We start from the raw sequence: 17,247 nt of genomic DNA on the forward strand, positions 1-17,247 counted from the left end.
TGCCATAAGGTCTGTACAGAACTAGCTGAGGTGCAAGACATTTGTAAGCTTGACACAATGAACCTGCCCAGGAGGTAGAGTGCTGTACAGGGCTGTGTAGACATTCAGCCTAACTGTGTAAAGCTGCTGCCTGTCTACACTAGGACTGACAGAATGGAGTCCTTAAATAGCTCTACACATTTCCCCCCCCAGGTGTCTATTTGACTTGTATTTTTCCATTACATGGGGTAACCAAGCAGCCCCCTGAATCTTTATCAGTATGGATAGTGAAAATGGTATGGTTGAAGGAAAGGTAAACTAGGGGATTTTTCACTGGTGTTTCTTGAAGGTGAATTGCTTCAGAGATCTAAGGTAGGGTTGTCTCTTTACTGTTTGGAAACCTCAGCATACTGTTTTGAGACCTTCTAACTCATAGGCTTGATGGGGGAAAAACCCCAAGAAATACTGAAAACAAGGTTGGGATTAATTAGGGTTTTTGAAATTGATTATGAATCTCTTACTTGTTTTTATTACAGAGTTGATCTTTGGAATGCCAGTAACTTGAAGTTTGGAGACGAGTTTCTAGGAGAACTGAGACTCCCCTTGAAATTTCTCCGACAGTCTAGTTCTTACGAAGCATGGTATTTGACATTTTTCTTTTGGAGAATAAGTAGAAACATATGTCTGCTGCGAAGACTTAAGAGTAATTACTGCTATGTGATAAAGTTTAAATGGATTTAATGTGTATCTTTTTTTGTAAGCAAGCCAAAGTAATCTTAGAAATGTAAGAACAAGAAGTTTTGATGTTATGAGAAATTTCAGTCTGCCTCTGTATTGCACGTGGGAGTTCTAATACATTGGCTTTATGATATTATTTACTGCAGTTCATCAGCAGTACCATCGTTTCAGTGTGTGGGTTCTTAATCATATCTACATAAATCTCCATGTTCAGAACTTCCCATGTTGCAGTTGGTGCAAAGTAGACTTACAAACTTAATTGTGAGTCTGATTCAGAACCTTCAAGGACTCGATGCATATGTAAATAATGTGTGCATCTGTTCATGTATAGCCTGAGATAACACACTGTTTTAGCACAAACTTTCTGTCTTACTTTTCACATTTCAGGTATTTCCTGCAGCCCAGAGATAATGGCAACAAGTCATTGAAACCTGATGACCTCGGTTCCCTAAGGTTAAATGTGGTTTATACTGAGGACCATGTTTTTTCCTCAGACTATTACAGTCCACTTAGAGACCTCCTGCTCAAATCTGCAGATGTTGAGGTAATTTGTTTGCACTGCTTGTTGTTTACCTACAGATCATGCTCACAGGGGTCTCTCTGAATATTTGTCACTGTCTTGCTGGCACTTTAGTTGTGTAATTACTAGATACTGCAGCTTCCTTTTTGGACCTGAGGGCCTTATTAAGCTCTGCATATCCCTGGTGCTTGTTTTCAGTCCTTGCAGAGAAGATCTTTATCTGCATAAGGTGGGTGAAGGCACACCCAGGAACACTGGTGGTTTTAGCAGAAGCATAATCTCTGTGACTTTGTAATTTGACATGTGAAAATGCAAAGTAAATTTTTAGTCTGATCATTTGGGTTTCCTTTACTGGAGAGAAACAGGTTTACTTGCATAATTAAGAGAAAAAAACAACAAAACCCCCCAAACCAAGAACTAATCCGGAAATGTCAGAAACTTGGACCATATGTGCCATTAGGTGTATTTTTAGCAGTAGTAGCAGTGGCTCTATTTTTTTTGGTACAGGAACTGGGTTCTGTACTTAACTATGGTTTGAAATTAGGAAGGGTTCCAGTTCTTCCTCTTCACTTGCTTCCCAGGCAAAAGTGACAGTCAGTGAAAAAGACACTATTAAAAATGGGAGGAAAAAAAAAGACAGTACTGTAATAGTTTTTTAATTGCTGCCCTCTTGTGATGGGAACTCGCAGCCAAGAAAAACTGGGATGTAATGCCCACCCACCTTATGTACAAGCACCTTTGGGTAATGCCATTGCAACTGTTGTGTGGGGTTCTGCATTAAGTAGCTAATGGGAAAAGAAAGAAAGGATGCTTGTTCTGAGAATATCTGTCAAAGTGTTTATTTCTTTCCACTGTTCAGCCTGTTTCAGCATCAGCTGCACATATTTTGGGTGAAGTTTGCAGAGAAAAACAGGAAGCAGCCATACCTCTTGTCAGGCTTTTCTTACACTATGGCAGAATTGTGCCTTTCATAAGTGCCATTGCAAGTGCTGAAGTGAAGAGAACTCAGTAAGTACCAAATACCAAATTGCTGTCAAACATACCTACTCTGCATTGGCTGGTGTTAGGATCCTCTATTTGGTTTCTAGAACTTTTTGCTAGAACTTAAACTTTGTAATTTCTTAAGTAACTCTTGACATTGTCCCTGTTCCTCCCAGCTGAGTGGCAGACTTCTTTATGAACAGATTCACTGCTCAGAAAATCTAGTAAATTTCATTTTATGAGGAACTCCCATCATGTTTTGTGAAGTCTACTTGCAAGACTTTTATTGTAAGGTCTGAGAGCAGGTATTTGCACTCAATATTTGGTGAGAAATGTGAAATTCTACGTTACTTTTAGCTGTTCGTATGAAAACATTGCAGCTTTATAGTGTGCTAATAAATCATCTAGTGCTGAGTGAAAGTGTTTGTTGAATTTATCCAAATCATAAAGCAAGTTTATTCCTAGCTATGAATATTTAAGGCAAGCTGTGTGTCTAATCTTTCAAATTAGAGGGCTGAGGATCAAAGATGGGATTGGATCTGGCAGTGGATAGCAGAAAATCTTTTCTGTTATCACTTTGTCTGAGTCCCTTATTTGACTTTCTGGTGTGCAGATAGTTTAGTAGTGCAAGATCTGGTATTCACACCAGGCGGATCCTAAAGAACGTTTGTTGCCCCAAGCTTTGTGCCTGTGCAGTCATGATCTTGACTGGCAGTAGAAGAGACAATTGGGAGTCAAGGGGAATGACAGAGATTGACTCTAAAGCAACAGCTTCCTCAGTACAGAATAAAGTCTTTGTGTGGGTTGGCTTTTTTCAGAGTATCTGAGTGATAGACTGTTTTCTTCCTGTAGGTGGGTGTGTATTTTCTGTGCTGCAGGTTGGCTGAAACAGCTTGGTTGCTGCAGTATGTTGAAATTTGCTGCTTTCTTGACAGTCGTGTTCCTGAGACAGAAGGAACAGACAGCGAAGGCCCTGTCTGGTTTTGGGGCTTTCTGGTGTTTGTCACAGGCACTGAGCTTACTGGTTTAGGAAACAAAATTACAAACCCATCACAATAATAAATCACATTGTTCACTGCTGGTAAATGGGTACAAATGTAGTAAGACATTGGTCTGTGTACAAGAACAGGCAAATAACTTCATATCCATTTTGATCTGCTATCAGTAGGAACAAGTTTTGACCATATGGGTGTAGATGAGATCGTTGATTATGTGCCTACCTGCATAATGTAAATTGCTACACAAGGAATTGCAGGTAGGAAGTTAATAGGAAACTGCATTCTCAAAATATATAAGTAATACTAAAAAAGTACAGTGCAGTAGCTAAAGCTTAACTAATTACACTGTCTGTATATCTAGTGTGAGAAGAATTTGGTGGTCTTTCAGAAAAATGTGAGACTCTGCATGGCACCAGCTATCAGCACAGCTCATAGGGCTGAACTGGGATCTGCGCTGTGTGTAAGAGTGTTGTCACAGGACAGGGCTGTGAGTCACTCAGAAAAGATGGCTATGCCATTGGAGCCAGTGTTTTCATCTGCCTCCAGCTTACAAGTACTCATTTTGTAGGAGAACGTAGTAGGTCACGTGTAATGTCCAGTGTTGGAAGTCTAAAAATCCCAGTCTCCTTCCCTGACTGGAATGAAGGCTGTTCAGTAGCACGTGAAAGCGGGTGCGTTTCCCCCTGTTGATATCGCAAAGCCCTTTGATTTGAGCCTGCGTGTGGCTCTGTGTTTGGATGGTGCACTAACAGGAGGAAGAATATCCGTAGCCTCTCTGGACTTGGGGTGACTACTGCTTCTCTGTTCCAGCCTGGAAGAGCACTAACCGCTGCGTGACTGCGTTAGATGGCAGGCTGGTTTGTGCCTTCAAACCCAGATTCCCGTCACCTTTCACAGCTTCTTTTATTTCCATATATTAGCAGTTTATTACAAAGAGACTAAATTACAGAAAATTGTTCACTTCCAGAGATCCAAACACCATTTTCAGAGGAAACTCATTAACTTCCAAGTGCATTGACGAGACAATGAAACTGGCAGGGATGCATTATCTGCAAGTTACACTAAAGCCAATTATAGATGAGGTAAGAGCAGATTAGACTGTTTATTTGATAAAATGTCACTGTAAAAGGCCTTTAGGGAGCAGATACTGTTTATTCCTTCCCTTTTTAAGATGTCTTTGTAGGAATAATGCTTAAGAGCCTGTTTCTGTGTTAAAATCCTGTGTGGTAGTTTAGACACAATCAAGTCACCCAATTTGGAAACATTTGGATTGTGTTAAAGGAAAAAGAAAGTTTCAATTTGTTTAATTTAAGCACTCTGTTTTATAAAATCAACACTTATTTCTGGGAAATTAATAAAGTAATAATGTAGATGAGTAAAGAATATATGCAACACAAAGCTGCTGGGAAGCTACAAGTAACACGTTTCATCCAGTGGATATATAGGGATAAAATTATTCGCAGATAACTGTGTATGTGGTGCATGTATTATAACAGTGGTTTATTATCTATCCACTCCAGAATGGTGGGTGTGGGTATTTTACTGCAGTAATTGGGCAATACTTTGAGACCACAGACTTCCTTTAAATGATTGACAGTTTCACCAGCTCTTGTTTTAATGTTTCATAAAAAAAATGTCAAGTTTTTAAAGACTATAGATATACTTTCAGAGTTGACTGTTTAGGTGAAATAGGGCTTTTCTTGAGCAGCCTTGTGTGAAAAAAGTCTTAATGAACAATTCTTCATTTCACTTGAAGGAAAGAGTAGAACAAATTACTACTGATTTTGTTGGGGGGAAAGGGGACAGGTAATTTACCTTCTGTGCTTTGTCAAAAGAAAAAAAATTCCATTTATAAAGTTGGCTTTTGCCTTTTACCCCACAAGACTGACAGATTACGTTTTTTTACAATTTTCTTTTCTACTTGAAGGTAAACTAATGTATTAACTGTTCACTTTTTTCCCTAGATCTGCCAGGTCCATAAACCGTGTGAAATTGATCCTGTGAAATTAAAAGATGGGGAAAACCTGGAAAATAACAGGGTATTAGATTGTGAATATTTCTTTATTTATTTATTTATTTACACTGTCATATACTTTATTTATTTACTGTCATATACTTTATTTACTGTCATATACTTTATTTATTTACACTGTCATATTTAACGGAGAGCCTCAGACATTTGAAGTTGCAAATAGTTTTGCCATTCCTTAGAATGCACTGGAAGATTTCTTAACAGCATGAACAGTTAAAATTATTTTACAGTGGCTTTACAGTATGCTATAAATTCACTTCTGCCCCCACCCTTGAGGACAAAGACATCTTAGCCTGTGGCTCTACTGGTGGAGCAGAAGATGCACGATGAAAGGGGACAATACGCCATGTGGCTGTATCACTTGACACTTGTTTTTGATGGAAATAACGTGTTTACTTTTCTACTCATATATGTACATTTACCCACGACTGTATCATTGAGTATGAGGCTGATTTGCAAGTATATAATATGAGAGGCTTTTAATCATGCCATTACGAATAAAATCAGGAACAATACCACTTTCCACAGCAAAAAAAAGATACCAATTTTGTCATCATAATTGCATCTTTCAGGAAAATCTGAGGCAATATGTCGATCGCATTTTTACTGTAATTACAAAATCTGGTGTAAGCTGCCCTACAGTGATGTGTGACATCTTCTTTTCACTGAGAGAATCCGCTGCCAAGCGTTTTCAAGGTGAGCTTCTGTGTATTATTTTATTACATGTAGGTGTAGTGTAGCTATCTGCTTCATCCATGATGGATTTAGTAATTGAACAGCGGCGTATCCAAAATGCCGTTTGGAGTGTGTATTAATGTTGGCTTTTCCTTGATTATTCACTCCACAAAGGCATGGCTCTTAATGGTTGTAAGAGTTTTCTTTAAACATCTTTGAAGAGAAAACAACATTTGAAAAGAGCATTATGATGGTGTGCATTTATGGTTTCAAGTTTTGCAAAGCATGCTCAGTTTTCGAATGTTCAGGGGTTTGTAATGGCTCATTCTGCAGACTCCACACAGCTGAATTATTTGCTGCTCACGCGTCAATCTGTTATAAAGGCCAATCTATACATTATTGGAGTCATTGCAGGCTCATTGCCCTCAGAGGCACATGTGCTGTGAAGGTTTTCTGGCTGTCAGGAGAGAATTCTTTCTGCTCCCTCCCAGTTGTGAGACTGAGCTGGCAATTTATAACTGGGATTGAGCAAAAATTGAGCATGCGTTTTCATGAAGGGAAGCAGATTGCAATAAGGAAGTTTTAGAGTAATACGAGGTCAGCTTTTATACTTCAGGAGAGAGGCTGAAGCAGAAAGCCATTTATTGTGCTGCTGTGCTCTTTATGTATAAATAAATAAACAATATTTTCTGTAATTACCAACTGGAATAGATGCATTAGGAGTCTGTACAGCACTTGAGCTCGGGGCTATAACTGGATGACTGAGAGTTGGCCTCTGTGCTGAACGTTTCATAAACTGTGCAAGTTATCCATCATACTTCAGTTTCATAGATGGAATATCAGACATTTGTATGAAATTCCCTGTGTGGTGGAAAAGTAAATGGTGTTCTCCTTGTAGCCTGTGTCACGAATTCCCCTTGTTTTTTAAAAGGCTGTCATTGATATTTCTTTGATTTATGCTAGCTGATCTCTGGCTCCAAATCCTCCCGTAATCAATCCTGTAACTCACAAGTATATACCTTTCCAACCCATGCCTGAGTTAGCTTTCTGAAGGCATTCTGATAATTTCAGAAGGTTTTTAAGGAAGGATTATTGAAATGCTAAGTAGAGGTCTTTTTTCTTAATAGGTGACCTAGATGTGAGGTATACAGCTGTCAGCAGCTTTATTTTCCTGAGATTCTTTGCTCCTGCCATTCTTTCTCCAAACCTCTTTCAGCTTACACCACATCATCCAGTAAGTACTGTACCAACTTCTTCCCACATCTGGATATGGTTCTCGCACCGTAGTCTGTCTATCAAGATTCTTTCTTGAGTTCTTTTAGTAGCCTTTAGAAGTACCTTTGTTGGTTCAAAGATCTCCTGTGTCTCTCTTGGGTATGAAGCATATGTTGAGCCGCGGTATATGTGAAGAACTTGGGAGGTATGGGAGGAACAGTGAAGTTTAAGGACAAAAGTAGATGGTCTGAGCTGCTGTGGAAGATGGTCACTGCTTCATTTTTTTCACGTTACATTCATGCTGGATGGATTGATTGTCAGCAATGTTGGAAATGTTTTAGATGTTAAGCAACTTATCCAAGACTTCTAGTAGTTATTCTTATTGAGAGTGGGGAGCACCTGGACAGTCTTCAAGACAGAAAGCTCTGTTTTTGCTTTCCACGCAATTGCCTTTGGTTCTCTGAAGAGCATTAGGGTAGCTATGAAGCATTATGGCTTAAGAGCCAAAAGTCTTTTAAAAAAGCAACTGTTCTTTTGTAGTGCTTTATTGGGTCTTTTCTGATTTTATGTTACTTTTCTGCAAGTGAAATGAGAAAGAAGGAATGTAGTTTACCTTCCTCTGTTCTATGTTGTAAATAGTTAGTCCATATAACACTGTTCTCTTTCCTAGGATCCCCAGACTTCTCGAACTTTGACGCTTATCTCTAAAACCATTCAAACACTAGGCAGCTTATCAAAATCTAAATCTGTAAGTATGCCATTTTCATTTACAGGCTGGATTTAGGAAAGTGATTTTCCTTCTTTTTATTATTTTTTAATCTTTTATCACTCATTGTAATTAAGCCTTTAAAATGCTTGACTTGTGCTAGGCTTATGCAAAACTGGTTATGATTGCTTTGAATATAAGCCTCTCATGCTCACAGGAAAACTAAATCTGTCTTAATCTGAACTAGATTTCAGTAAAGCAAAACTGTGTGACCAGCCTAGAAGGGCTAGTTCCAGGGCTTTTCATGCCTTGCTTCTTCCAGAAAGACAGTGATCAGGAAAACCCAAGTATTTTATGTGCTTCTAGTACCTGATAGCAGCTCTACAGGATTTTACAGATTGTTTCAGAATTTTAAAGCTCAGCTGAGAAGAATCACCCAGTGAGAGGGAGGTCTGTGCTCTTCTTTTCATACCAGTTCAGTTTTCTGCCAGTGAGTGGTGAGATTAGTTCTAAATGCTCGTGCTCTGGATATTTGAAATAAATCCTTTATACCTAAGGCGCCACACTGCTCTATCTAATTTGGGATCCCTGGTGGTCTAGTTAGGGTTCACACAGACAACTGTAGATGAATCTGTACCTCAACTACAAATCCCTCAAGACAACAGAATTCATTCCTTCTCTCGCACTTTTTGTCAGCTTCTTCCAGGAGCAAGATTAAAAGCCAAAGCAGAAGTTTGAAGCTTTTGAAGAATGCATTATTAACTGCAGTTAATGAACATTTGAAATTCATTCTGCTTTTTTTTTTAAATAAGAATTTGTTACTACTGAATGTGTGCTGTACAACATAAAAGTAATGCTTTGCTTATTTTACCTCTGGACAGAAAAAAAGCAACCTTCTTATCTGCGGTGGCTTGTCTCATGGTCTGCTGCTGTTAACAATAATATTTTCTGTATAAACTGTATTATGATATGCGTGGTTTTGGCTTTGTATTTCAGGCCAATTTCAAGGAATCCTACATGGCTACTTTTTATGACTATTTTAATGAGCAGAAATATGCAGATGCAGTAAAAAATGTAAGTAAGGCGTGTGAGTGTTCTGAAAATCCTGCTGTGGTGTTGAAACTGATATTCAAAATCCTAGAATGTAACATACACTGTTTGTAAACCGGGGGAAAATCAGAATCCTGATGCCAAAAGTTTCTTGAATATTACAGTTCAATTCTGTGCATGTCAGTAGTAGAATCTCTGGATTAGGTTGGATTAACAAACTGCTGCTTATAGCTTGAGACGCGCATGCTTCAGAGGATGCTGTGGAGCTGTGATGAAAATTGTGTAGTCCAAAAGAAAGTGAAAGATCCGTGTAACAAAGGAGAAGCACAAGAACTGTCGGTCATCTGCAGTTTTTCTGCTTAAGAGCATTTGTGCTATTTTTAGTTTACAAGCCAGGGAACCTCCCAAATTCCTCAAGCTTCTGCTGTTACCTTTTGTTTAACTACTTCTAGTAGTTAAACAGAGTATTTTCTTGTATCTGTGCTGTACAAATATTAAAGATTTTAATTTGGGTAGTGCCTTCTAGTAATTTTTATCTGTGCTTTTTGCTCACCTTTTAGTTTCTAGATTTAATTTCATCTTCAGGAAGGAGAGATCACAAGAGCATAGAGCAACCTATTCTGCTTAAAGAAGGGTAAGCATGCTTGTGGAACAAAGCCCTCTACTTGTGTACTTGCTACCATTCTAAGGCAGCTATCTTTTTTTTTTTTCTACCACCCCTATTCCATCCATGTGTTCAGAGAAGAATGTAGGAAGATCCTTGTGCTGCTATTTGTACTCTCTGTGGCTGCTATAGCTAATTAAAACATTTTTTGATTTGATTTAAACGTCTTAATTTGAGTATGTTTTGAAAAAAGTGGAGGAAAGAGGAGCCTGTAGAACTTAATCAGTGCAGTTAAGCAAAATAAAATTAAGTCAGCATTGTGTTAAAATCAGGTTGATTTTTTTTTCCTGAAATCCAGTGAATAAAAGCTGTAAGATTCCACTGTGAAGGCAGATACTGAATATCTTAGTGAGGGCAAAGCCTGCAAATGGAATTTGCTTTTGCTGCCCTGTAAGATCCATATGCTAATCATTATCATGGCCATTTCAAGGAAAGTTTGTGATGCACTTGGAACAGTTTCTAGTTTTAGTATCTTTCCTTTTTTTGGAAGCATGTTCCATATGCAGTATTAGTTTTAGATATTATTTGTTGACATTTTTTGTGTTACAAAACTGAGTTGTTAAGATCATCTAAGTGCATTGTGCAAACAGCTTCTTTGAGCTGGGAGGAAGAAAGTGGAAAAATCAAAATCCTTTGTAGCAAAGCTCAGTAAGCTGAACTGCCACTTGAAAGTGAGCTTTCACAGTCACTCAAAGTGACACAGAAATTAGGTTTTCAATGAAAACATGGCTGGTCCTTCTGCTTAACCTCTGCACTTCACTTCTCTGATGGGCATCTGTCCCTAGAAGCAACTTTGTCTGTTTTACTTCTGTACATTTACCATTCTTTTGGTTTTGAAAATAAATTTATAGTTTGCAACATTTTCCCTCTAACTCTAAACAATTATTTTTTTTTCTGCCTCTGTCTTTCTTTTGCTCCTGTCTGATTTTTTTCTGTCTTTTCTTGCTCGGCCTGTGGCTGCTGTTGTAAGGACTCTTAAACTAACAGTAAAGAAAGTTGATGGTAATAGTTCGTGCAGGTAAGATGGTAGGGGCAGTTGGTGCTTTGCTGTAGCTACGGGCTGACAGCATGTCCTTCCTTCGCAGCAATAGACTTGTCTGACTTAACGCTGGGGAGGAAGCACTCTGTTTAACAATCCTCAAACTCCCATGTAAAACCAGCAGAGAACATTGTTGTCCATGTCTTGATGACGACCAACTCTTTTTTTTTTTGTTTTTTTTTTCCCCACTTTCCTTAAAACAAAACCCTGCTGTAAATAGAGAATAAAGGGCTTTTATCCATAGGGAGAGGCTCCCAGAAGCACTGAGATTTGTTTAACATTTAGTGCATAGATCCCAGGGAACTCACTGGAAGTGATTAAGAAGTGGCTAGACTTTTCAGGGCACATCTTCAGTAGCATTCACATAAATGGTTCTCAAGGTTAAGGAGTTGCCTTCAGCTGTCTGTTTTTCCTGACCTTTTGAATTATTGCCATGTTATATCACGGGGAGTGGCTGGGAATTTTCACAGCCTTTGATTTGATTCTTCTCCAGATTGATTGGCTGGTTAGTGGGTTTTCTGTTTGCCTTTGCAATGTTTTTTGTTTGCTTTTAGTTTTTTTAATCTATCTTTGCTTCTATTAAGAGTATCTAGGTGGAAAGCTATGGCATATCTACTTTTGAATGAACGTACAGTTCCAAATATTAGTCCCTGGCACTTGGGTTTGCTGGCATCGATTATGCTATTTATTGCTGCCTAACAGCTGTCTGCCCAGTCCTCTCCAAAAGGAAGGGAATTAAATGGAGAACTAGTCCTGCCATTCCTGGAGATGAAAGGGGCGTGATGATGCTTTGAAGCAAGGCTAAGGCAGTTCCAAACTCAGGTGTACCTTAAACATGAGAAGAAACAATTGTCTCCAACCACTCAGCACTGGAATGGGTTTCGTGGACTTTTTATCCCTTTTGCAAAGAAATCCTTTAGACTGACCTTATAACTTCTGTGGCTTTGAATGCTTGTCCCCTGTCTGTGAGACATACAAAGAACATTCTTCTCTTGGCCCCGTCATCTGGGAGGAGTGTGATTAGAAATGTGCCCTTAGCTCTGCAATCAGGAGTTTGCATTTTGCAAAGAGTGGAGCTCCCTAGGTGTTTGCATTTTAAGTCACCTTTTAAGTGTTGTCAGGAGAAGGAAGAGAAACTAACTCAAAGAGCATATTGTCCAGCCTGAGAATATCTGCTCTTCCCTTGAGATTTGCCTGAATCTTGAAATAGGAAGACTACCACCAGTGGGCCTGGTGATGACCTGGTTCATGTGGTTTTATTAAATATTTCTCAGTTAATCCAGAAATAAGGATTGAGAGAGTAACTGACCATTTTACCAGTGAGAAGTGTCTACCTAAACTGGTTTAAAAGAAAGCTGTGCCTTGTCAGCTTTTGCCCACACAACTTGGAATGGGCAGCAGGCACCAGCCCAGCTGATTACAGAACTGTAGAACTCTGAAGGAACTTGGGCTTCTCTTAGGTCTTTGAACAAACCTGAGTTCAGTTGGTTGCAGTGCAGTTGTTTCTGGCTACCAGAGGCGAGAAACGGTCTTGGCTGCTATGAGTATTTTAGCTCTGCTACTGAAAACCTTCAACCAAATCATTTGCTGTTCTCTCTGTGTGCTCTTTGTGCTGTATGGTGCCTTCCTACTTGATAAAAACTACTCTGTAGCAAGTAGTTTTTACTGGCTCCCTTATACAACTCTGTATTTGGCGCGATAGTTACTGCAACGTGTAGAGTAGCCGTTACCAACTCACTGCTGCATATGCATACACGGTTTTTTTCCACCAAAAGTGATGCTGACCAGTGTGATGTCACTAGGCTTTCCAAAGTCACCTTGAGGCTTTTGGATTGATTTAGTGGTTAGGAAGGTGGTGGATACATCATGGTTTCTTGTAAGCAAATTCAAATTTGAAATTAATTAAAATTGACAACTCACTAAATGAACATCCCTCCTTTGCCAAAAAGTGGGGGAGGAGGGGATAGAGGGTTCTAGCTTTCAGCTGTCAGATTGCTTTGTATGTTATTGAAAATGTGTTTCTAACTGCAGCATCAATGTGCAATTACAAATGGAGCTGTGTAACATCCTGATTTCGTTTCTAGAGCTTGAGAGTGACTAAAGCATGTAAGGGTACTGCTCTAGAGGCCTTACAACCTACCTTTTCATTATTAAACAGACTCTAAACATTTTGAGCTTTCTCACAGCTCTAGAAAAAAAAAATAGACTTAACAAATCAAGCCTAGCAAAGCCATACTAACCGTGTTCTGCCATTTTTCTGCTGTGACAGGAAACCATTTAGCTGGATTTGTAACTAAAGAAAAGGGCTAAAGCTGCAGTTCAGCTAACTAACTAGAGCCCCTGTGTAGGCTACAAGTCAAGTTATGTGTCTCGCCCCTTACCTAGCTCTGGAGAAAGTACACACTTAACTAACAGATGGACTAAACCTATCCAAACGTGACTTTCCTTTCCTTGTCATGACAAGGCCTCAAAAATTAGAAAATGCTGTCCCACACCCCTACCCCTAAAGCTTTGCAAGTGCAATCATGTATGTGTGTATATATATATATGTATATATGTATATCTATATACATGAATACATATTTTATATGTATGCATATATTTATATGCATGTATATATGAAATCTGGCGGATTGTAACAACTGTTGTCCTGTTTACCAGGTTCATGATAAAGAGAGCACAAGGAAGAAAACGATTTGGTATGAAAAACTTCAAGAAGAGATGGTTTCGCTTGACAAACCATGAGTTTACCTATCAGAAAAGCAAAGGTAACAGAGGTTTGCCAGTCTTTTTTGATACATTACAGCAATGATTAAACATAAGGATTGTGTAAGAGCAGAAGGTTCAGATCTAGATCTGTAACTGTAGGGGGCACAGAGTGGGCAGGTCTGTCAGCTTGTATGTTCTCATCCTTTTTTAGTCTGTCTGTACTGACTGTTAAAGAAGTTTCTTAGATAGCACTGTAGCCTGTGAATTAGCTGAGTATTTTGTAATGGTTGCCTAACATCAGTTATCAACATCATCCATAGGCTTCACAGTTAGGCAGTAGATTTTCCAAGGAAACAAAACTCAGGATACAAATACCTCATTCTGGGATTTGGATCTGTATTGCATTCTCAGATACATCTCAGCTTGATCTCATAAATTCTGTCACATTGACACAACAGGCCACAGTAGACAGGGATTTACTTGCAAAAATGTGCTCACTTTGTTGCCTCATAGCAAGAATTTGACTATTGCCAATTGTTCCTGTCTGTTCAGTAGCACACAGGAAATGCCACTTCCTTCCATCATATGAATAGATGATGACTGAGAGAGATAAGGAAACGGATTCAGATCATGCCAGTCATCATTTCACACTCAACTTTGAGATCTTACATCTTCGCCATCAACATAGTTCAGTTGAGCTGAGAGGAATTATTTCTTTCATTGTCACCTTTTCAGGAAGTACACTGTGTCCTGCTGCAGTATTCAGCCTCCAAGAGCTTTGCTCGTATAACATAGTGCAGCTTAAAAGAGAAATGAACTTCACATAATACTTAAGGACCATGCTAGTAAATCCCTACTGAGTGAAAGTTGTGGTTTTGGTTTTGTTTGTTGGGTTTTTTTTTTTTTTCCTTGAGCAGTCTAAATGATCTTCAGAACTTAATCAGCCCTTTACAGTAAGGACAGAGGGTGAAGTTGAGTTGTGGTTAAGTTGCTCAGTCTCTGTGTGCATGTGTGTTCTGTAGGTGATCACCCGCTGTGTAGCATTCCAATTGAAAACATTCTGGCAGTGGAAAGACTGGAGGAGGAATCCTTTAAGATGAAAAATGTAAGTGGGTCATCTTGGTTAATTTGCTTGTTAGACTGGTCTAGATCGCCAGCCTAATTGCCTTTTTCCCCTTTGTAACCTGGATTGGGTTTCTATTGAAAGATGTACAACCACAGCTGCTTGTTCTGTATATAGTAGCAAGAGTTTCCAAAAGTACAGCCCATTCAGATTCTTAACAGCCCAGTCAGCAGTCCTTGGGTTTCGTGATTGCGGCACACTCAGTACTGACCACTGCTGATCAGCTGTCTGGGCTCCCTAATGTCACACACAGGTAAGATAATCGAGTCCCTGCCCTTTCTGCCAGACCTCTCTGTTGGAAAGGAACTGGCTGCTTATAATTGTGAAGTATCCCAGGATCTTTCAGGGTTTCTTTATCAGTTAATGAAAGTGCATATATATTTGGGTTAGGTCATGTGCCCAAACGATGTTTGTGCTGTGCCAGTATGGTTTAGTATTTTGATTGCCACACTGGGCAATAAAATACAGCTGTATTTCTTACGTATGGAACTGTTCTGCCAACTTCTGTATGTGAGGCATAACCATCCACTGTGTAAGAACAGTTCTTGGGCGTGATGACTTCAGGTGGTACTGGGAGCCTTTTTCATACTCTGCTGCCTGTAAAGTTGAGTACAGTCCTTAAAAAGTTTTATTTAAAGAGAAACAAAAAAAAAAAAAAGCACAGTGTTTTCTAGTTCTGGACACACATCTACTACAGGCTTCTTTATACACATAAATGGTTGTGACTTTGCTTTTCTGGCTTTAGGTCTTTTCTGCCATCTACACTGCTTGTGGGCACCATGCAGGGTAGTGCTCGAACCTGTCCTAGATATCAGGTTCCTCAAATAGCACTTTGTTGAAGTGAAATGCAGTGTTTGACTCCTCAGTATTTTCCCTATTTCAGGTATTATTTTGGAGTTAAAAGATGGAGTAAGTTCACTTGCTTCTAGAGCACATCATTGATGTGCCGGCCTGTCCTAGGGAGCCTGCTTTGGCAGGGGGGTTGGACTCCATGATCTCTGGAGGTCCCTTCCAATCCCTACGATTCTGTGATTCTGTACTAAGCTGGCTCCAGTCATTATAACTCATGTTAATTATATAGGCAAAAGGAACCAAATTTCAAAATAACTCTCAAGCTATCAGAAGGCAGCTGTAACATGTGATGAACTGTTGCAAACTGTACTCCACAAAATAATTTGTGTAGAGAGGAGCTGAGCTACAACTCTAATCAACTCATCAGTGACAGTGGTCTTTAACTTAGCTGAGTCTACCGAGGTAGAATACATCCAAAATATCCTTTTGTCATAAAGATTTATTATAGGAAAAATGTCCCTTTATTATTAACATCAGAAACTATGGGCTATTTTGGTTGCCTAAATTCAGTCAATGAAGGTTGCTACATCCATTCTGAAAGCTAAGGTTCAGAGTCTTTCCCTAAGCCTTAGAAAATGCCATTATCACGTTCCCATGTTAATATACTCCCATTTATCTTGCTCAACATAAATAGAATGCTGCAGAAAGAATTCTCAAAACACTACAGCAGATGTATTTGTGATGGATATTCCATCATGGCTGCTGAGTGTGATTAAAGATCCACATTTTCTGTAAATATTCTCTACGTATCAGTGCTCTGAATGGCACCAAGCGTGTCTTCCTCACTCCTGATAAATCTGCCTGTCTGGCACTAAGGCCAGTAGCCTTCATCTTCCTTAAGCACAGTTCAGGGGATGCAGGGGGGTGGCTTTAGTACCGTTCAGGTCTTCCATGCAGTTTGAGAAGCAACTGGTGGTTTTGCCTAGTGTAAAGGTCTTAGAACCACTTGAAATTCTTGGCTTAGTTGTGAGCTTCTCAGTAACAGTTGCCATATGTTAGTTCGCTTAGGTTGGTGTCCCCTTACACAAAGCCATACTCCTTAAATCTCTTCCTTTGTTGTAAAGCAAAAGGCTTCATTTACCCCAGCAGGACATTAAAATTCTTTTCCCTGTAGTTCTGTGTTCCCTGTTCTCCAAAATCAAACTTCCAGCTATGTCCTGGGAAGTTTTAGTAAAAGGACCCTCTCTTGGGTGTGCATTTTGGAACAATCACACTAGCAGCTCCTACACTGCTTTTTTGCACCTTTCCAATTATTATCTGACATCTGTATGGATACTAAAGCCAGGGAAATGGCTGTTAAGCTTTCTGTTTCCTCTTAGAAGAGGTGTTGTAATTAAAAAACCTGTTCATTCACAAATTAGCAAGTCTATTTGCAACCTACCTCGAGGAATGTGCACCTAAAAGTGTCACAAGGGAAGAAGATGCTGCACCTGGTGCCAGTCTGCAACATTATCCTGACCAGCTAGGTGCAGAATTCAGGCCAGTGTTTCCACTCTTTGTAGTAGGCAGAAGAATTCCAGTGATGGGGATTGATTTTTTTGTTTGATTGGTTTAGGATTTTTCCATGCTCCTCTTTTTTTTTTTTTTTTTAAAGTAGCACAGAGAAAACAACAGTTTGGAAGATATTATTCCACATAAATATGGGCAATGTCATGTCTAATGATTTGAATAATTGAAGGAAGAAGTAGAGAGGGGAAGGATGATACGGGAATTACCTGAGAGAGAGAGGAAAACCCATCACAATTAAGTATTTCAGAAGCTGGAGGAAATGCCCTCCCATAATTTGCAGTTAAGATCACTAACTTGAGCTTGGTTCTTTTCAGTGCATGATCAGTATAATCAAGCAATAAAGCTGTGCAGCAGAAACTTGCCTCTTCAAGAAGGAGGAAAACAAATGCAGTTGTGCCATTTTAGGTTGCACGCTGCTCTGAACAGGCAGGAGAGCTCTAGCTTAGATTTTCAGCAG

At 39.3% G+C, this 17,247-nt stretch overlaps 1 protein-coding gene across 1 annotated transcript in view; it reads left to right on the top strand.

Moving 5' to 3' along the window:
• The window catches only part of RASA3 (RAS p21 protein activator 3), a 94,099-nt gene that overhangs the window by 70,820 nt on the left and 6,032 nt on the right, over positions 1-17,247 (top strand). The window contains exons 8-19 of the mRNA XM_084264323.1: positions 516-620; positions 1,105-1,261; positions 2,097-2,245; positions 4,184-4,298; positions 5,181-5,255; positions 5,821-5,944; positions 7,051-7,157; positions 7,809-7,886; positions 8,841-8,918; positions 9,455-9,528; positions 13,259-13,365; positions 14,329-14,411. Of these exons, the coding sequence (XP_084120449.1) occupies positions 516-620; positions 1,105-1,261; positions 2,097-2,245; positions 4,184-4,298; positions 5,181-5,255; positions 5,821-5,944; positions 7,051-7,157; positions 7,809-7,886; positions 8,841-8,918; positions 9,455-9,528; positions 13,259-13,365; positions 14,329-14,411 (1,252 nt within the window). The remainder of the gene's footprint in view (positions 1-515; positions 621-1,104; positions 1,262-2,096; positions 2,246-4,183; positions 4,299-5,180; positions 5,256-5,820; positions 5,945-7,050; positions 7,158-7,808; positions 7,887-8,840; positions 8,919-9,454; positions 9,529-13,258; positions 13,366-14,328; positions 14,412-17,247) is intronic.

This window comes from Gallinula chloropus (assembly GCF_964237585.1).
Source record: "Gallinula chloropus genome assembly, chromosome: 1".
Classification (NCBI taxonomy): Eukaryota; Metazoa; Chordata; class Aves; order Gruiformes; family Rallidae; genus Gallinula; species Gallinula chloropus.